This window comes from Schistocerca cancellata, chromosome 12 (assembly GCF_023864275.1).
Source record: "Schistocerca cancellata isolate TAMUIC-IGC-003103 chromosome 12, iqSchCanc2.1, whole genome shotgun sequence".
In the NCBI taxonomy this organism is placed as follows: domain Eukaryota; kingdom Metazoa; phylum Arthropoda; class Insecta; order Orthoptera; family Acrididae; genus Schistocerca; species Schistocerca cancellata.
Window position 1 is genome coordinate 8,210,946 of NC_064637.1, and position 20,740 is coordinate 8,231,685.

At 44.9% G+C, this 20,740-nt stretch overlaps 1 protein-coding gene across 2 annotated transcripts in view; it reads right to left on the bottom strand.

Annotated features, from left to right (window-relative positions):
• The window catches only part of LOC126109731 (protein Lilipod), a 368,395-nt gene that overhangs the window by 61,869 nt on the left and 285,786 nt on the right, over positions 1-20,740 (bottom strand). For both annotated transcript variants that reach the window (XM_049914783.1, XM_049914782.1), the window contains exons 7-8: positions 11,209-11,508; positions 6,982-7,136 (exon numbers count right to left, since the gene is read on the bottom strand). In XM_049914783.1, the coding sequence (XP_049770740.1) occupies positions 6,982-7,136; positions 11,209-11,508 (455 nt within the window). The remainder of the gene's footprint in view (positions 1-6,981; positions 7,137-11,208; positions 11,509-20,740) is intronic.

The window sequence follows — 20,740 nt, forward strand, 5'->3', positions numbered from 1 at the left end:
CCTTTTGTAGCAGTTCTCGATTTAGAGACGAGTGGAATGCTCTCTTTGGAATTCTGAAGGTAATGGGTGGAATATAGGGAGCGAAAGAAACCCGACAGCAGTGATAAGAGCTGAGGAGCATGAAACAGAAGCAGTAGCTGAGAAGGGAGTGAGACAGGTTTGCAGCCTATCCCTTATGTTATTCAGTTTGTATACTGAGCAAGCAGTAAAGGAAAAAAATATCTGGAGAAGATATAAAAGTCTGAGGAGGGGAAATGAAACTTTTCAGACATTGTAATTCTGCCAGAGGCAGCAACATTTGTGGAAGAGCAGTTTAACGGAGTGGACAGTGTCTTGAAAGGAGGATGTAAGATGGACATCAACTAAAGCAAAACAAGGATAATGGGATGTAGACAAATTAAATCAGGTGCTGCTGAGGGAATTAGATTCGGAAATAAGACCATTAAAGTAGTAGACAAGTTATTCTATTTGGGTAGCGAAGTAACCGACGGTGGCCAAAGCGGAGAGGATATAAAATGTATAGTGACAACAGCAAGAAAAGCATTTCTGAAGGAGATAAATTTGTTAACGTCGTGTTACGGTGTAAAGACGGCCCGGCACGCCAGTTGGGAATGACCGGGAAGAGGAGGCTACGACGAGAGGTCAGCTGATCGCACGCCGGCCGACCTCACTCCGGGACGACAATGTGACAGCAGCGGCCCCGACGTGAAGTGGACACAGGTGCCACACTCGACTCGTGGAGCCCACTTTGATAGCAGCTTCGACGTTGGCCACTTTGTTAGCTATCTCTATGTAGCACAGACTTACATTTGTCTATCCTGTAGCAGACTGATTATTTTGGACGTCGCCCTTTGCCTGTGACACATATCAAAGTTAAGTAATTGTAATTGCCTTTTGCAAAAAACTCATTAATACAAGTTGTTCGATCGTTTATCTAGCGAACAGAGTATGCAGGATTCCTAGACACAATTATTCCACCAGCCTAGTTCAAAAGCAGATTTAACAGGCCGTCACATCCAATCCTGATACTGGTGAACTCTCCAAAAACAACTTTGGAGAACACCCTATGTCACACAGTATTATCCTGCTCTGAAATGTATTGACACTTTGACAATGCCACGATTTCTTAAAATTGTGCCCTCAAATGAGATGCATTCTATCCGAGATTTTGCCCACCACATTTGCAACAGCTTTTTGTCACCATCTCAATCTCCGCAATATCCGTGTCAGACCCTACGTCCCTTCTGCACGCACCTCCTACACTGAGACCGTTCCCACTGCAAGACTTGCCCTGTGCACCCTCCCACTATTACCTATACCAGCCCTGTAACTGGAACAATGTGTACTACCGAAGGGTCCGAAATGACACATCGTATCAGCTGTCGAGTAAACACTGTTCGGCATTTTACATTGGCGTGACTCCCGCCAAATTATCAATTAGGACAAATGGGCACAGGCAGGGGGCGAATACTGGCAATACGTAATACGCTGTTGCAGAGCGTGCTCTACACCACTACAATTGTGACCTCGGTGACAGTTTCACCACCCGTGCCATCCGGATTCTTCCCCCAGACGACAGTTTGTCGGAACTCTGCAGGTGGGAACTAGCACTACAATGTGTCCTCAGTTCCTCCCACCCACCTGGCCTTAATTTACGTTAATTTCTTCCATCTCGGCATTTATTCACAGAAACTACTGTCTTCTTCACTCCATTTTAGTTTTCTACATCTTTCACTGTCTTACCCATCTATTTTTCACCCCCCCCACCCCCCATCTCTGTTACGTGCATTGCACTTAGCTTTTTGCTTATTAACTCATGCACAATGTTTAAGCAGTAAACTCTGTCTTGCATATTACCCTGTCTTCTATCTTTAGGCTCTCAGGTTTTCAAATATCGTCTGATGCAGTCCCCAACAATCAGTCTTTCCTTCTCATCTTGCTCAAGAAGTCTCTCTTGACCTGCTGTTCCGGTCAACATTCCCAAAATCTACCCCTTTTCCTGGACCTCTCCAGTCCTTTTTCTTCACCTCTCTTTCTTCCCCTTCAGCCCTTCTGCCTGAAGAAGGAGACACTGGTTCCAAAAGCTTCCTAATTATAACTTTATGTTAGGTGTGTGTTCTGCCGCTGCTTGGTGAGTAGATTTTTTATTTATCTATCCTATCAAATTATTCTGGCAAAAATTGATTGTTTCTGTTGATTTTTACCACACACACACACACACACACACACACACACACACACACACACGAGAGAGAGAGAGAGAGAGAGAGAGAAATTCTTCTATGTAGTAGAAGGAATTATCAGGCAGATATGGTTCAGTTTTCAGCAGGTGGTCAAATATATTACCCATTTCTGTGTCTCTTAAGCTGAATGGCAGATAGATGAAAACATTTCTCCTCCTAGTATTATAATTATGAATAATTTGAATGTTTCCAAACTGTGACTGATTGTTGACAATGATTTCATAAGGGAGTAAATCTATTGTGAGGCTGCTGTCAATAGGCCCAACTATTGGGATGTTCTAGAGTGGGCACCAAACGTTATCTTCTGCACAACCATTATCAGACATTAGTGAACGAAACTAGGAAAGCTATGTCAACTTTTTGACATTTTCATCTCCAAAATCTGGTATCATATGTAATGAAAAATTGAGTAATGTAAACAGTACGTAGATGACACAAATGTGGATATATAGGACTGTCATTCAAATGAGTTAGATAGAAGAAAAAAATTAAAAATTCAGTTGGTGTAAAAGAAATACAGGGAGTTCCAAAATAATTTTTGAAACTTTGCTCATATACATTTCAGAAATGGGGACAGGTATAAAAGTTGCGATTTGCGGCATACGTAGCACGCAGAACGTCTACGTGATATTCCAGTTCCTCCTGTGTTCTGTCTAGTACGTCTCCATTGATGCGTGCAATTGCTGCTCTGAAGGGAATGCACAGTTCCTACAGGTCCTGCACTTTAGCACGGCAGACAGCTTCCTTCGTAAAGCTTCAAAGAAAACAATCTGACAGGCTTATTTCTGGAAACCTCGAGGTCGTCCCCTGCCAATCAATCCGGTGACCCGGAAACGTGTCGTCGAAAGCCTTCCCAGTGATCGGGGTCCAGTGAAGAGGGGCACCGTCCTGCTATTTACAACCTGTGGAAATGCGAACTGTTCCGACGTGTCCAGGTAAACAGTCCAAGTTATTGACACCTCTCCAGAGGAAAACAGTCCTCCCATCGAGTCCCGAAGCAGACCACACCGTACATTTGCCTTTGAATTGTGCACAATTTCAATACTAAAATGGGCACTCTCAAAACCCCACAATTTTGTGAGTTCACCTTCCCCAGCACACGAAAGCAAGCTCCATCTGTAAGCGTCACCTTCCTCAGATAGTCTACACCATCATCGGTGCGACTCAGAATCTCAATTGCAAATGCTTTGCACTTTGGACTGCTGCACGAAGCCTCAGTCTCTCGTGCAGTACCCCGAGCACAGTGATCAGTCGTAGCTGCAACTATCGAGACACTCAATTTGTTTGGCCCTGGGATAAATGCTTGTTCCACATCAGCATCACTCATCCTCCGATAACTGGAATTAGTCTTCTTCACGTACCACTGTCACACGGTTGCGGTTGGACATAACGGTGATGTGCTTCTGTTGTGTGTCCAGAAGTTCCACTGTATCTGGGTGTCAGACTTTGTCTCTACTAACCGTTCCACAAATTGTGCCCTCTGTTCGGAAGGAGGGGGGCGGGGGGAGGAGGGAAAGGGGCATATCTGTCAGTAAGTCGCTTGCAAAAACAAAAGCTTTGGGTTGTGTGAACCTTATGCTGCAAACCACTCCTTTGTACCTATTCTCCTTTCTGAAATACACTCTAAGGTGCGCGCACATACACACACACACACACACACACACACACACACACACACACACACACACACAATTTAAAAAAAAAATCACGAAGGAACTGTCAGGTTTGGACAGAAATTGGCAGATGTGATGCCCATTTACAGACAAACCAATTGTTATAATTTTAGAAAAAATGGATGTTTTTTTTTAAGAGAAAGAGCTTTGCAAATTGAGCAAATCAATAACACATTGTTCCACCTCTGGCCCTTATGTAAACAGTCATCTGGCTTATCATTAATTGACAGAGTTGCTGTATGTCCTCCTGATGGATATCGTGCCAAACTCTGTCCAATTGGTGGGTTTGATCACCAAACTCGTGAGACGGTTAGAGGAGCTTGCTCAAAATGCCTCAAACATTCCCAGTTTGTGAGAGATCAGGTGACCTTGTTGGCCAAGGTAGGACTTGACAAGGACAAAGACAAGCAGTAGAAACTATCACCACGTGTGGGTGCGCACTATGTCACTGAAATGTAAATCGTCAACACACCGCTGTCACAATTAGTTAATATTTCAGGGTATTATCGTGTGCTGTAATTGTGCAGTGGATAACAGCCAAAAGGGTCCCGATACGAAATTAAATGGCACTCCAGACCGTCACCCCCGGCTGTCGGGCCGTACGACGGGAAACACACGTGTCGATATTGCACCACTACACGGGGAATCTCTAGACACGGCCTCACCGGTTATCGGAGCTCAATTCAAAGCGAGACACTATCACTGAGGACAATTTTACTCCAGTCAGTGAGATTCCAGGCCAGAGACACGCCTGGAGACACCCCGGACAGCGGTGGCATACCGACCTGACTGGCACCCGACGTACAGCCCGACAACCGGGAGTGGCAGCCCGGGGTGCCACTTCTTTTCACAACAGGAGCCTTCGGTCGTCATACGCGGCACACTTACAGCACGGCACGGCCCAGAATATTTTATTAATTGCGAAAGCGGTATGTCGACGATATTCCGTGCCCCGTTTTGTCGCTCTTCGTGGCGAGCCGTCTCGGACTTCCATTCCGGCAAAATAATGCCTGCCCACAGCACGGCGAGAGTTTCTACCGCTTTCCTCACACTCGGTAAGCCACACCCTTGCTGGCACAATTGCCAGATATCTCCTCGATTGAGAATGACGTAGCATTACGGGTAGGGCCCTCTGACGGTGCCGTGATGTGCCAAACGGTCATAATTTTCCACGATGTATCCCTCAGAGGACATACGATGACTCCGTCAATCCGTGCCGAGCCAAATAACTGCTTGCGTAAGTGCCAGAGATGGACCAATGTGTTACGGACTTGCTCAATTTGTGAAGCTCCTTCTCTCTCATCCACTATTGTCCGAAATTGTAGTCATTTGTTTGTCTGTAAATACACATCACATAACATTCCTTTGTAACGCTCCCCCCCCCCTCCCCCTTCTTCTTCCATTATATGTGATTGAAGTTGAAAAGATTATTCTGGAACATGAAGAAAGGTAACTCCTCAAGAACTAAGAAAGGGGAAGATAAAAATTCAGGCCCTATTCCGAGACCTAACAGATTGATAATACACATTTATCCGTGCAAAATACTGGATGCAGAAGGTAAAGATATAAACATAAAACTGTTGTCAAGATTTCGAAGGGACACTGGGACATAAACAGTGTGAATACCTGAAGAGGGAGGTGGGTGACCAAATAAAAGTGGATACAGCATTACAAGTGCACCAAGAGGAAAATACGTTCCAGAAGGCTGTGAAATTATAGGACACAATGACCAGTCAGTATTTGCCAACAAGAGGTGAAATTCCAAGTAATGCTCACAACCGTGCAGAAGTAGAAAAAATAACACCCATCTTTCAGAAGTGTTGTAATCTCTCAGCTTTTCTCAGTGTGACTGATTAACGGTGTGCTTTCAGATATACAGTCAAGTTGTTGTTTCCATTTTATGCACAATACTTTAACATTCAACCCAGTTGTCTTCTTCAGGTGCTGCAAACGATGTCGTTACATGTACTCGCTGTCCGGACCCCGACTACACCGTCAACTGCTGCCAGTCTCGCACCACTGTTTACAGTCAATTGCGAGTTCAAATATCGCGCCCACTGTGCCCCTTTCGTGTTCTGTCGTTCTTTGCGGTCCACAGTAAAATTCCATAAAAAACATATTCTCTCGGCATTTTCCAGTTCGGTGGATTCGATGGCCGGAAAGAGCTAAATAAATAGACAGCCAGACACCGAGACACATCTGAATTTAAACCTCGTCCACCCCATTTTATTAGCTTTTCAGGCACCTTCATTCTGATAGAATCCTTAATTACACTACCAGAAACTTGGCATTTGTACCACACTACCGGTCTCACGTTATTTCATTTGACAACTATATTTGAGACGGTGCTCAGCAACAGGTGACTCGCTCTGTCATTTCAGTGGGGAGTGCGACTGACGTTCCTCGCACCTCTCGGCTGTTCTAATAGTCTGCACCGTGCAGAAATTTTCAACATCCACACGAAGTGTGGCACACACGTTACACTCTATGATCTAGATCATCTCAAACGACGATGTAGATTTTTTTACCACCGTCGATAGGCGCAAAATACACGGGACGTCACGTTTCTGTCAGGATCTGTCAATCTTTCTGGATATTGGACAGCACGAGGAAGATAAATAATGCTTAGCTTCTCTTTCTCTCTTTCGTCAGGAGTTCTCTATTTCGACTGCAGCGTCCACTCAGTCAAACGATCTGATTATTTCCTCTGTCACGAAAGGAAGAAGGGTAGGTCGGAGAAGAGAGACAGTTGACTCGGATGCCAGTCGAGAAAGTCCGCAGCCGGTAGGGGGCCGTCACCTGGGGTCCCCGTCAGCTGTCCCTCTTCTCTCACTTTAAAATAAGGTAACGATTATCAAATATTTTTAATCTTAAGTACCACCGCAATAATAAGCTAAATATTACTGCAGACAAGACAAAATGTAAGGACAGTACGCTGGAACAATAGTCGCCAGACTATCACGCACAGCGCACACCGCCTCCGGTAGGACGGCGAATGTCGTAGTTTGACCGTGTCCACATCGATGACTCTTTTCTGTCGCCAGCACAGTTTTGCCACCGCTCACCTCCTGGCTGAGTGGCAGCGCCTTGATGCCTACGAGCAGTCCCAGTGTGTTCTGGGCAACCATGAAGACAGCCAGCGCCGTCAGTGCGACCAGAAGCAGCATCGAGGCCGGGTACAGGATGTTGCGCTGGAGCAGTGACGTCTCGCACAGCTCCTCTGTCGGGGAAAGATTATTCGTTTAGAAAGGTAAGTAAGCGGCACTCCCCCCCACACGTACAGTTTAACTGCTAAGACCACGTCCGAGAGGCAGTCAAATAAATACCGAACGCCTGCCACAAATCGACCGTGGAATAGTTCCTTTCAAAAGTAAGCACCAGAAACGTCGAGACATTTATCCCACTCGCTGCTCCGTAGAATTCGATCGGTCACCGACGGATCTACAACTGCACCCACTCTAGCACTTCTTCACCCGACCGAAACCGACATCCACAATATCTTTCTTCGGGTTGCCAAACACGTCACAATTCGACCGTGAAGGGTTTGACCTCTGTGGAGAATATCGAAGTGTTTCCCAACCAAATTACTGAAGTGTAGCCTCCATCTAGCAGGTACTGTGGGGGGCGGGTGTTATCGAGTGACGGGATGGATCCGTCCGACAGCATTCCGACAGCCCGAGGGCAGACGGCAAAGCCGGCATCGAAAACATCCCACACATCCCCCACAAAAGAAAGAAGTTCCGGTAAGTCACGACGGTCGCCTCGTTCGAGTGCGGGGGCGTTCACCGAAGGGGCGACGTCTCACACGGCTCCTCTGTCGAGGAAAGGGGAACGGATCCCGAACTCTAGCAGACAATTATTCGTTTAGAAAGCTAAGTAAGTAGCGCTCTCCCCACGTGTACAATTTAATTGCCGAGACTACGTCCGAGTGGCTCGCCGAGTTCCCGGTGCGAGGAACCGCAATTGGCGTACCGAGGTAGCGAGACACTCTGCACAAACAGGAAAGTGACAAAGTCGAAACACCCGGGAATGCCACCGGACGTAATCGTCCCGACGCACGATAGCGCCCGCCCCCACACTGCCGATCTGACGAAGCTACGTTTTGGCGATTCGTTGGGAAACACTGCAACATCCTCTGCACAACCTGGATCTTTCGATGTGTAATTTCTACACCTTTGTCGACCTGAAGAGAGACGTGTGTGGATGTCACCTTCAGTCACACGAGGAAGTGTAAGAGGGATGCAAGAGTGAATCAGTCACTGGCCAACCACGTTCTATACTGGTGGAACTGATCATCTCGTCTGCCAGTGGGATTACTTTTGAATGGAACCATTCCGTGGTCCTATTGTGAGCATTGTTCAGTTATCATTTGACTGGTCCTCACTGTACTGTAGAACACGATACAAATACCAGCGTACAACCAAATATATTCATATATTTCTTATTCGTAATTTAGGTCTCCCGTCTTTAAATTATCTTTTAGTTTTGAATAAATATAAACATTTTGATTGGTTTTCAAAGAATTTTTCTTCATTTAAAACTTGTATCTAGTAATTGGCTAAATTAATTATGCCCATCAAAATAAACATAAGTTGGGTAGTGTACTGCTCATGTCACTTACATCTTAAATGATGATGAGCTGGCAGGGAGGGGGGGGGGGGGGGGGGGAAAGAGAGAGAGAGAGAGAGAGAGAGAGAGAGAGAGAGAGAGTCCAACCAGTAATTGAAATAAATAAAGACTGTGGCCCATATGGTATTGTCTCTCTTCATTATATTAAAAGTAGAAACATGACCCTCAAATGTTATGTCTTTAGTTACGATACTGACAAACTTAAAGCTGGACTGATATCTCGACTTTCTACGTGTCACTGACACTGTACCGCAAACAACGAGGGCTTGTGTGGAGTAGAACCAAAGACAATTGGGATATTTAGTGATGTTCAGTAATTAATCTTGTTTCTATTTGTGACATTCAGATAGACATTCTGCGTCCATAAAGAATGTGGTGAAAATGTTGCAAGAAGCAGCATTCTCAAAGCCTGTACCTCTCGAACTCAGGAATATTGTGGTGTGGGGAGCCATTGCATGTGACAATAGAACTGATTGATAAGAGGTTGAATGCTCATCCATAGGGGAGAATGGCACACACTACTGTCATAACATTCACGACTCGTGAATGGCATATTTCAGCGGTATAACGCAAATCTCATACTGCAGTTCACACCACAGATGCCTCAAAGAACGTAAGGATCCTCGGCTGACGTGGCTGGTCCCCCGATTTGTTTCCTAGAGAGGACTTCTACAATGTGATGGGAGGACACACACTTTTGTGCTTGCCTCCAGCCAGCAATCTTCTTCAACTGAAACAGCAGGTATTTAAGTGATTGCAATGAACTCCTCAAGATGACGTACAGGGGCCATCTGCTACAAAAGCACATTAAACAAAGAGCGTATTTGTGATTATGGGGGGGGGGGGGTGCAAAATCTTATACTGATTATATTAATCATTTTTAGATTAATACCATCTTTATGCAACTGAATAAAAACAATTTTGCCTAAATTTTTAAGGCATCATCAGTGTCCTGCAATACATATACATTTTCATTTTTAAGCAGCACTTTCAAATTACATATTCTGCTAACTCAAACATTTAGTGAAAAGCTAGCATTTGCTGTAAATGACAACCAGCAAAACTTAAACAAGGCACATGCTCTTTTAATTAATTACTTCTTTACTATGTGGCATAAACATTGGTCTGCATTAAACACCTGCTTCTAAATATTAGATACTACTGATGGATTTATCAAATAGTTTACATAACTAATTGTTTGTAATATCACAGTAGTTAGTATTTCTCAATGTCCAGAGTATTTAACCATTTATAACAGATAAAGTTTAAAATGTGTGACATTAAATATTTAACACATTAACTCATTTGTAAAGTAATCACATACGTGAAGCTCTTTCACACACCAAGGTCTGATTGTTTAATGAATCAGGGTTTACTGGTGTTCTGGAGCTCTAGAAACTGTGGAATGAAATTTGTTTCATGCACAGAGATAGATAGATAGATAGATAGATAGATAGAGAGAGAGAGAGAGAGAGAGAGAGAGAGAGAGAGAGAGAGGCCGCTCTCTTGGCCATACTTAGTAATGAATCGTTTTTTGTATGCATACGGACATGAATCAGTTACCTGGTAATGGATGTGGCTTTTTAAACATGATAAAATAAGCAGAATAGATATCTCATCCAGATACAAGCTAAGTACCACATTCCACAGCAGAGAGTGAGAGAAACTCTTAAATGACCAGTCTAATATAAACAAAAACTTTGTGCCAAAGCCGGCCAAAGAGTTAACACCCCAGCCCCCCCCCCCCCCCCCCCCCCCCTCTCTCTCTCTCTCTCTCTCTCTCTCTCTCTCTCTCTCTCTCTTTCTTTCTTTCTTTCAACACTTCACAGAACACATCTCTCAGTTGGCAACGCCTCACAATGTAAACAGGTTATTTGGTGGAAAAGTATGAGGGCAGTCTGTGTCCTGTGCTACAGGCAGAATAGCAGCTTCACCATTCACCAGCAGTTCAGCAACAGTACATGTACCACTACACTGTAAAGAGTGCCGCAAATGACAACCGAAGGGGTTCTACTGTGAAAAGAAATGGAGCCCCAGACCAATACCTGTTTGAAGATGCCCTGGAGAGAATTGGGATGCCAACCTGGTCGTCTGTCAATCAATGCTAAGCCAAACAGCTGATTGCTTAAGGACCGAGAACCACCAATGCGTTACAGATTTGCTCGACTTGTTAAGTTCTCTCTCTCGAACAAATCGTCAAATTTTTCTGAAACTGGTATCACTTCTTTGTTTATACATGTGCACGACATCTATCAATTTCCATCCCATTTAGATAATTCCTTTGTGGTGCATCATTTTTTTCTTTTGTCTTACAGTGCATATTTAGTAAAAGGTGCGTGTGTCTGAAGTGTTTCTAGCTCGCATTTACAACTGAAGAACACATACGACGAAAGTGCTGCTTACAAATGAAAACTACGAAAACTACGTATTTCAGGCCAGTGATAAAGAGTTAAAAATGGAGGTGAAATATGTCCGACAAACCGTATACCACCTTTATTCGGTTGCAAACAAGTAGCCAGAATCTAAAAACCACAAATATAATATTAACAGAAAATGAGGCTCGCCACGCCGACCACATTACAGATGCCGTCACACCGACACCGACATCGACACAGTGGTTACGAGACGGGCACTCCCGCACGGCATAACAGTCGGTCACTCACCCAGGTACTTGCGATGGCGCCGGACGTCCTCCAGCCGCGTCTCGATTCCCGCCTGCAGCTCGCCGTTCTGCAGCCCGACGTAGGGCGGCTCCTCGGCGAGCGCACCCGCCGGCGACATGGGTGCGGGGCACAAGTACCCGCGGCCGCCCGAGGCGCGCGTCCGAGCCAGTCGTTGCTCCAGCGTGTGCTCCTCCAGCAGTGCCACGTAGAACTCCACCTCCAGGTCACGCAGGAACTGCGGTTTCACCAGGAGGTTCCCCACCACGGCAAACAGCCGCTCGAAGCCCAGCGGCGTGCACACTGCGCAGGTACGATCTCTTACGTTTTGTCAAATGTACGAAGGTCTAATCAGTTCGGTGTGCAAATACCGTCAAATTTTATATCCGCACATAATTTATGACGAAAAATAAGTAACGCACGAAAGTACCCAGTGCCGTACGAGGGAAGGTCGGAAAGGAATGCGTAATAATTTTATTACCAAAAAATTGAATATGTAAAAAAGGCACAAATGAACTTCTATCTTTTACCTACTTTCCGACACGGCCACCGACGTTCTCGACACGTTTCTCCTATTGTGGAACCAGTTTCGATACACCTCCTTCCTGTAAGTCCATTCGGATGGAGTACAGCCATCTGCGGAATGCCGATTTCACTTTCGCACCTGTCGCAGGAATTTCTCTCGTGTCACCGAACAGGTGAATGCCCGATAGTGCGAGGCCCAGTGCGTACGGTGGATGCGTGAACACCTCCCACCCAAATCTGGCAATTTCTTCACGAACGGGAGTTTTGGCATCGACACGAAGAAGTCCGATGCCTCGGCATTAATGTTGTCGTGTTCGCCACAAAATATGTGCCTCGACTTAACCGAAACTTGAACGTAGGTTGCAGCATGCACAGTGGTCCTGTGTTCAGTAGAGTCCACCAATAATAAACCGTGCATATCCCAGAACACTGTCACCAGCACTTTCCTAGCAGACCGAGTCACTCTGTAGAGGCCCACTCTGTTTCCAGCGCGTAGTGGTAACCCCACGACTCGTTACCAGTGACGATTTTTTATCAGAAAGTCATACCCTTCTGCAGTGTAACGCATTAGGTAATGTGAGTTTGTCATCGTTCACTGGTCCTTGTGGTTATCTGTCAGACTGTTAGGCACCCAGCGAGACAAAATTTCAACACGTCACAAACAATCTTGTACACCACACCGTAGAAAATGCTGAACTGCTGCAATAAGAATGACAGTTGCAGACAACAGTCATTCAAAACTGCTACCTCAGAGGTTCTGACACGCTGTGAGGTTGCAGCTGCTACCAGCCACCGAGAGCGTGGCGAATAACTACGGCTCACACAGGCCTCTCGGAAGAATGTACGACACTCGGAGACGTCACTAGGGTCCGTACAGCCGTCCCTATACGTGCCGTGTACGTCCCTATGAATGTCACTCTGTTTATGCCCTTTGGCCCACAAATATCAAATTACACTGTCAAGTCACATTGCATATTTCACAGTATGTAATGGTACCAGCAAAAATAATCAATTTTCGAAAAAGTAATGTAATTAGATATATAATCTACTCATCAATAGGTGACAGTAGAAAATGCATATAAAGGTATTTAGATTTGCAAGCTTTCAGAGTCAGAGTTGAAGAGAGAGGAATCCCAGCCCCTGCATTATGTATTACTAAATCAATACTCTTGTATCTCCAGCTATAATTAAATTCAATTACTTTTCAATAATAGGAAAAAGCTTTTAGAAGAATAAAATAGTAGTTACAATAGAATTGTACCATAAACAATCAAAATCAGATATATGGAAAATTTTTATATAAAAGAATAATATATTTTGTTTTCATCATCTGTAAATAGTAGCAATTAAATCTCAAGCCTAATTAACAAAATATAGATAATTGATTATTTAGCATCGTTAGAATGCTTATTTCTGCAAATTCAATATTAATCTGATTTTTGTGTGTTTAGAAAATGTCTTAAACTTGTTCTAGCAAAGTAGGGAATATTATAGTGTTTGATAATGTTGTTAAACTATTTCATATTGTCGCAGAAGAAGCTGAGTAGCACCGTCACTGTGGTGTAGCGGTTACGATACTAGACTGCTGCGTGGAGAGTCACGGGTTCAAAACTCACCTAAACTGTACAATTTTAATTTCAATATTTGGTTTGAGGACATTCTAGAAGTATCCACAAATATCAAGAATCACTGTACTGGAATGTTTGGTAAGCGTATACATACCGTATGTGTTGTAGCTGGAGGCAGTTGGCTCCGCACTCTGGTATGTGAAAGTGCTGAATAAAATTTCATTAAGTAAAGTTAGTGTTTGTCATTCATATAATTACACCTTCTTCGACGTGACATCATTCTGGTGGAGATGCTGGGTGTTGGAACTTGTGATAGTGCACTTTATTGACAACACAGTGTCTCCCATCAGGCCACGACAGAGCCGCCATTTACGTGGCGAGAAACCCGAGTTGGAGCCATGTTCGACAGCTCGCAATCTATCGTAGACAGAAGAAGAAGAAGAAGAAGAAGAAGAAGAAGAAGAAGAAGAGGACGTTACGATGACAGCAACTGTGTGCCACCACACGACACATCCTTCCAGGTTCTCTGGTGACGATGGCCTAGATCTAAACAAGTGGCTGAAGGTATAGCGTATAGCCAAATTTGTGTTCGATTAACGTATTTTTCTACTCGGAGGGCACTGTCAAGCAACGGTACGAGAACAATGAGGAGAAGTTCACCAATTGGGAAATATTCCAGGCGGAACTGCACGAGTATTTCGGCGACACACGACGACAGAAGTGCAAGGCGGAAGAGAAATTAAAGTGCAGCGCACAGCATCCGAGAGAAACTACAGCACCCTATATTCGAGTCGTCTCGGAGCTGTGTAAAATAGTGGATCCTAGAACTGAGGAGGAAGATAAGGTCGCACATCTCACGAAGGGTGTCGCCGAGGACTCGTACAGAGCCCTACTCTCGAATGTGGTTTCGACAGCAGACGACTTCATAAAATGGTGCCAATATATCGAGACGACGCATAAAAAAAAACACGAAAGAAGTTCGAACGACTTCCAAATGTCTTATCGATGCGTGTGACGGAGGAAGCAACTGATTTCACAAGTGTTCTTCGTCAGATAACGAGAGGGGAAGTTCAGAAGGCACTCGGATTGCACGGCGAGCAAAAAACCGAGATGCTTCGAGAGGTCACAAGGGAGGAAGTGGAACAGACATCGAACACAATCTCTCGTCCTCCATTTCCCTTTAAAACGGTGAAAAAGACGAGACCCGGGCGGAGTTACGTTCTTACAGTGCCGCACGAGGAACCCATTTGGGCACCGAGGAACAGTGACTTGCGGAGACCCAGGATAACCGACCAGTACATTTGCACTGCGGACGACCGGGACACACGGTGCGCTACTGTCGAGAAAGGCGGCGGATATTCGATGACGCCCGCGCCAGAAGACGGCAGACCGATCTTAGCCGACACCGACTCCGGGATGACGACGACGAACGAGAAGATGTGGGCGCAGGACGACGTAGGTCACCATCGCCGCAAGCTGGCCACCGGAGAGGACGCTCCCCGCTCCCCCCCCATCGCCGTCCAGAAGCTCCAGTCGATCACCTAGCCCCCTGGTAAACTGGAGGGCGCGACCTTCCTCGGAGGTGAGGCTGCCGAAGACAAAAATGCTCCGCCGTCCGTCACTACAAAAATGATAGGAAACTATGTCGATATCCTCACAGATGGCCGACTGGCCCGAGCTCTTGTGGACTCTGGAGCACCGTATTCAGTCATTTCGTAGAAGTACTGTCGCCAGCTGCAGAAAACCGTATTCGTCGACAGCAAAACGTCTCTGCTGAAAGTGGCTAATGGGAAATATGTAAAACCTACAGGAAGATGTACCATTCGTGTGGGCATAAGTGGCCGTACACAGCCCTCAGAATTCGAAGTCGTACGAGACTGTAGTCACGACACCATTCTCGGATGAGACATTTTGAAAGCTTCTCGGGCAATTACAGATTGCGGTCACTCGAAGACTGTGCTAGACGAGACGAGATACTGTGGACGAGAAGATGCGCATCCGAATGTGTGGAGACTGTGTGTGCCGGATGAAGTGATCATTCCTGCGGTCAGTGCTAGAAAGGTAACTGTCGTGTGTCGTGCCGTGCATCGACCCGCGAATCTCTTAGTGGAATGTAAGAGAAGCGTACCACTGAAGAATAACTCGGTCATCCCAGCCTCTGTCGTCTCGTTCGAGAACAGATTCGGTGAATTGTGCACAGTTAACTGTCGCCGAGAACCGCAGATCCTTCCGAGACGCACGTGTGTAGCGAATGCTGAGCCGTCAATTGCAGAACAGCTGAGCGTGCCGAGTCTGTGGGTGAAACTAGTGCTACCACTACGAGACGAGATCTTCTAGCTCGACTATCACCAGGTCTCACTACGAAACGACAGGAGAAGCTACTTGCCATTCTGAATGCTTCAATCCGTAGGTGAAGAGCAAATTACACAAATCGATGGTGAAGCACCGGATTATCACTGGAGACCGTTAACCGATAAGCCTGAGAGATTACTGTGTGTTAGCAACAGAACATCGAATAATTCGTGATGAGGTAGAGAAAATGATGAAGAATGACATCAGCCTTAGCAGAGCCCGCGGTCGTCACCAGTGGTTCTCGTCAGGAAAAAGGATGGCAGTTGGCAGTTTGTGTCCATTACAGGAAGCTTAATAAGATAACTAAAAAGGATGTTTACCCTCTTCCACGAACTGACAATACACTAGGATTGTCTGAAGGGGGCCAAGTTTTTCTCAACCACAGACATGTACTCAGGATACTGGTAAATCGAAGTAGGTGAGGCCGATTGTGAGAAAACTGCATTCGTCAACCCTGAGGGCCTGTACGCGTTTAAGGTAATGCTGTTTGGTTTGTGTAATCCACCAGCAACTTTTGAACGGATGATGGATAATCTTCTACATCACCTGAAGTGGACAATGTGTCTTTGTTTATTTAGATGACATTATAGTGTTCTCAGAGACATTTGATGAACACATGAAAAAAACTTAGGGCCGTTCTTAATTATCTCCAAGATGGACTGAAACTTAATCTGAGAAAGTGTCTCTTTGGAGCAAAAGAAATCAAAATACTTGGACACTTTGTGTCAAACAAAGGTGTGTGGCCAGACCCAGTAAAAATGAGATCTAAAACAGAATTTCCTATTCCTAAAAGTATTACAGATGTGAGAAGCTTCCTCAGATTATGTTCTTATTACCATCGTTTTATCAAAGGCTTTTGTATCAAAGCCAGGCCACTCCAACAGTTGTTAAAAGCCAATGTTAAATTTATCTGGGGTGGTGCTCAACAAGATTCTTTCAATGTGCTGCGAAAAGCTCTGACGACTGACCCTGTACTTGGCCTGTACGATGAGAGAGCACCTACAGAACTACACACAGATGCCAGTGGATATGGGATCGGTGCTGTTCTGGTGCAAATTTCAGATGGAAAAGAGAAGGTTATAGCCTACGCTTCTAAGACACTTACAAAAGCTGAGACAAACTACTTGACTGCAGAAAGAGAATGTCTTGCTGTGATCTGGGCCATGTGCAAATTTTGACAGTATCTCTATGAAAGGTCATTCACAGTTGTTACAGACCATCATTCAGTTTATTTGTTGACAGGTCTCAAGGATCCAACAGGACGACTCGCCAGGTGGGCACCACATCTTCAAGAGTATGACATTACCGTGGTGTACAAAAGTGGAAGAAAACACCAAGATGCCAACTGTCTGTCAAGAAACCCAGTGCAAGACCATCAAGACTTTGATAAAGATAGTGACTGTCTCACTGCACTCCAGGATCTCTCTGCTGACCAAAAGAAGGACGCCAAGATATCTAAAATTATGCTTGCCTTAAATCGGTCAGAGGATGTGAAAGGACAATTTAAGGTAGTTAATGGCTTACTTTGCAAGAAAAACTTTGATCTGTTTGGAAAGAGGTGGCTACCAGTGATTCCTAAACACATGCGCTTAGATGTTCTACAGAAATTCCGTGACACACCCGAGGTCGAACATTTAGGATTTATTAAGACATAAAATAGGATCTGCCAGGCTTATTTAGAAGTGTCTGTCACTATGTGTCGCACTGTCAAGAGTGCCAGAGGAGAAAGGCAGTTCCTCAGAAACCGCCTGGCCGACTCGTACCAATTCCACCAGCCGAAATGCCTTTCCAGCGTGTCGGGATTGACCTCCTCGGACAATTTCCAATGTCTGCTAGTGGCAATACGTGGTTTGCGCCGATTATCTGACACGCTCTGCCATTACAAAAGCCGTGAAAACAGCTGAAGCATCCGAGGTAGCCAAATTCATCGTGGAAGACATTGTATTAAAACACGGTGCCCAAAGTTCATTAATTACAGATCGAGGGAAAGTTTTTCAATCGAATCTCGTGACAGACAGAAACTGTCAGTGCTACAGTACTCGTCACGTGACGACTGCATACCATCCGCAAACTAACGGGCTTACTGAACGCCTCAATAAGACCTCGACCGACATGCTGTCAATGTTTGTCAATGTCGAGCAGAGCAACTGGGATGAGGTGCTACCTTTTGTGATGTTTACCTACAACACCGGCAAGCAAGACACCACAGGATTTACGCCATTTTTCCTGGTGCACGGGCGTGAAGCGACTATGACGACGGACACTGTGTTTCCATTACATCCCAATGACGTGGACGACGACTACATCAGTCACGTGTTAACCAGAGCTGAGGAAGCTCGGCAGTTAGCTCGACTCCGCACGCTGCAGTCATTATGCGAGCCACTGCCCCATTGTCGACCAGCCTGGTGACCTCTTCTGGATCTTCACTCCTGTTCAGAAAGCTGGTCTCTCTGAGAATTCTTTAGGCGGCACTTTGGATCTTATAAGGTTGTAAGACAGTTTTCTGGTGTTACTTATGAAGTCGAAGATTTCGACCCGGGCACAAGACGACGAACTATCAGAGATACGGTCCACGTCCTTCGAATGGAGCCCTATGAGGATCCTGCAACCCAGGGTAAATTCCGAGCTCCAGCGACAGGCGACAAGCGGCAAGGTGACGAAGGGCGTAGCGGCAAAACAACTTCTGAGGAGTTCGCGGCCACGGTGAGCATCAGTCGTCGGCAGTCGGAGTATGCAGGACCGACGACTCGTTTCCGGACTAGGAGACGCTGTTCACTTAAGGAGGGAGCAGAAGCTGAGTAGCACTGTGGTGTAGTGGTTCAAAACTAACCTGGACTGTACAATTTTAATTTCTTTATTTGGTTCGAGGACATTCTAGAAGTATCCACAAATATCGAGAATCATTTTACTGGAATGATCTGCAACTGTATATATACCATATCTGTTCTGGCCGGAAGAAGTTCGCTCTGCACTCTTGTATGTGCGAGTGCTGAATAAACCTGTGTTAAGTGAAGTTAGTGTTCATCATTCGTCTAACCTTCTTCAACGTGACAATATTATAAGTTATGTTTTGCATTATTATAACCAGTAGTACATTGTAGGAAGAGTATAAATACTCGGCCTCGAGTATTGTTAGGCAGATGAGTGTCGGACCCACTAGAGGACAGATCTGTGCGTACAGTTGAGATAAGTTCTTGGTGCACAATTCAGTTTTGGATTTACAATAAAGCAGCTCGTGTATTGGACATTGTCTAAAACAGCATATTAGAACAGTGCAGTGACAGATCATTTCAGAGTGTTAAACAGTTTGATTTAATATTGCAAAAGGCAGAATGATATGTGACTTTATATTTGTACTTTGTTGAGTATTACTGTTGAACAATGCCACGGTCCTCATACACACATTTCTATCAAATTACTGCATCCGGACTATTTAATATCACCAGTGTAGTATGTGCTACCATCAGTTAACAATGAGGCTCGTTACACCGAAGATTGGTCACGAGCTCATAAGATACGGATTTTGAAGTGAATAAATCTACGTACTTACTTTACTTCAGTTGTGGCCTACATCATTGTAGTGAAACTGATAATGATATCCTGTATTTATTGAACAAGCACATTTTAGCTGACGTACGCAGTCGTCGAGGGACACCGAAGGCAAGATATTCACAGGTATTTAAACCATTTTTTAACTACTCACTAACTGGTGGGATGTTACAAGGGGAGAACGAAAGACTGGCTAATGGTACCTGCATCGGGAAAGATTTGAAAACCTGAGAGCTCTCGAATTTGGAGGAGAAAGTTATCTCGTGAAGAGAACTCGCTGCAAAAAAACGTGGCTTCATTTCAGTGATTGCCACCTCAACTTGCACACCATATCCGTAATGTGTGGAGATGGATCTATGGAACGGAACTGCAGAAGTTTCCAAATGCTGTCAAGTACTGAATAATTGACAGCATCTGTATGTTACTGCAGGTCCTGCTCTATCAATCTGTCTCCACACATCAACTTTGGAGTACAGTCTGATGACAGTGCTCCTTCGGACTGAAACTGGTCACCAGTAAGTGTGATTCGTGCCATCTGAGTGTTTTTCTAAGTACAATGTTGTGATGCCTCTGCTGGAATCGAAGAAACTTAAGAGGAATATGTTGCAGCCTGAGTATCTAGAATATTTTGCGTTCAGTGTCAACAGCCAGGAAAGCCTGCAGTATCACACGATATTACTTCTGTTTCCTTTCTTGTGTACGAATGTGAACTGTGTGACTTTCAAATTTGCTATTTATTTGCTAATGATCCCATATTTCTTGTTTCATATGAGTTGAGAACTTGTCAAATACCTTTGCATCCGAGTACAGATGTGCCCAAAAGAAAAGACGATTTTAATAATACGTAAAGAAATTTTAATAACAATATTATCATTACAATTCACACGGAAGAGTACAGCTATACATAAATGCAATTGACTTCGATACTCCGATCGCAAATATACGGAGGGAGTGGGTAGCTTCAGTGTAGAAACTCCTCGGTCGGTGCCAGATCCAGTTTTCCTTAGTGTCCCGTACTCCCTTGTGACGGGTGACCCTCTGACTTTTCAAAGGCGGTGTTAAGGGGTCGAAGATATGTGGGGCACAGGGTGAGATATCAGGGCTGTAAGGACAATGTTCCACAGCCCCCCACTGATATTTCTTCAGTAGTTCAAGGGTTCTCCTGACCAGACTTGATACAGCATTGCTATAGAGAAGCACTGTCACACCTGAAAGCTCACTCTCAATGGCCCATCTGAGCTCGAGCAATTTCTCGCAATACTGCTCAGAGTCAACCATTCGACCCCTCGCTAGTCGGTCGAAGAGTAGGGGGCCCTCGTCAATCGAAAACGAAAATGAGCGTCACCTTTCTGGCCTTCAGTGCAGAGCAGGTTCTTTTTGGAAACGAGGTGAGCCCATCTTCTGAATCTGCTTACTGTATTCACGTCTTTGGTTTCATCTGTAACTTTAACGAATAGGGTGGTCTGCAATACGAAAACTAAAAATCAATTATTTGAAAATTTTTATCAATATCACACTGCAGAATAAATATTCGCTCTGCA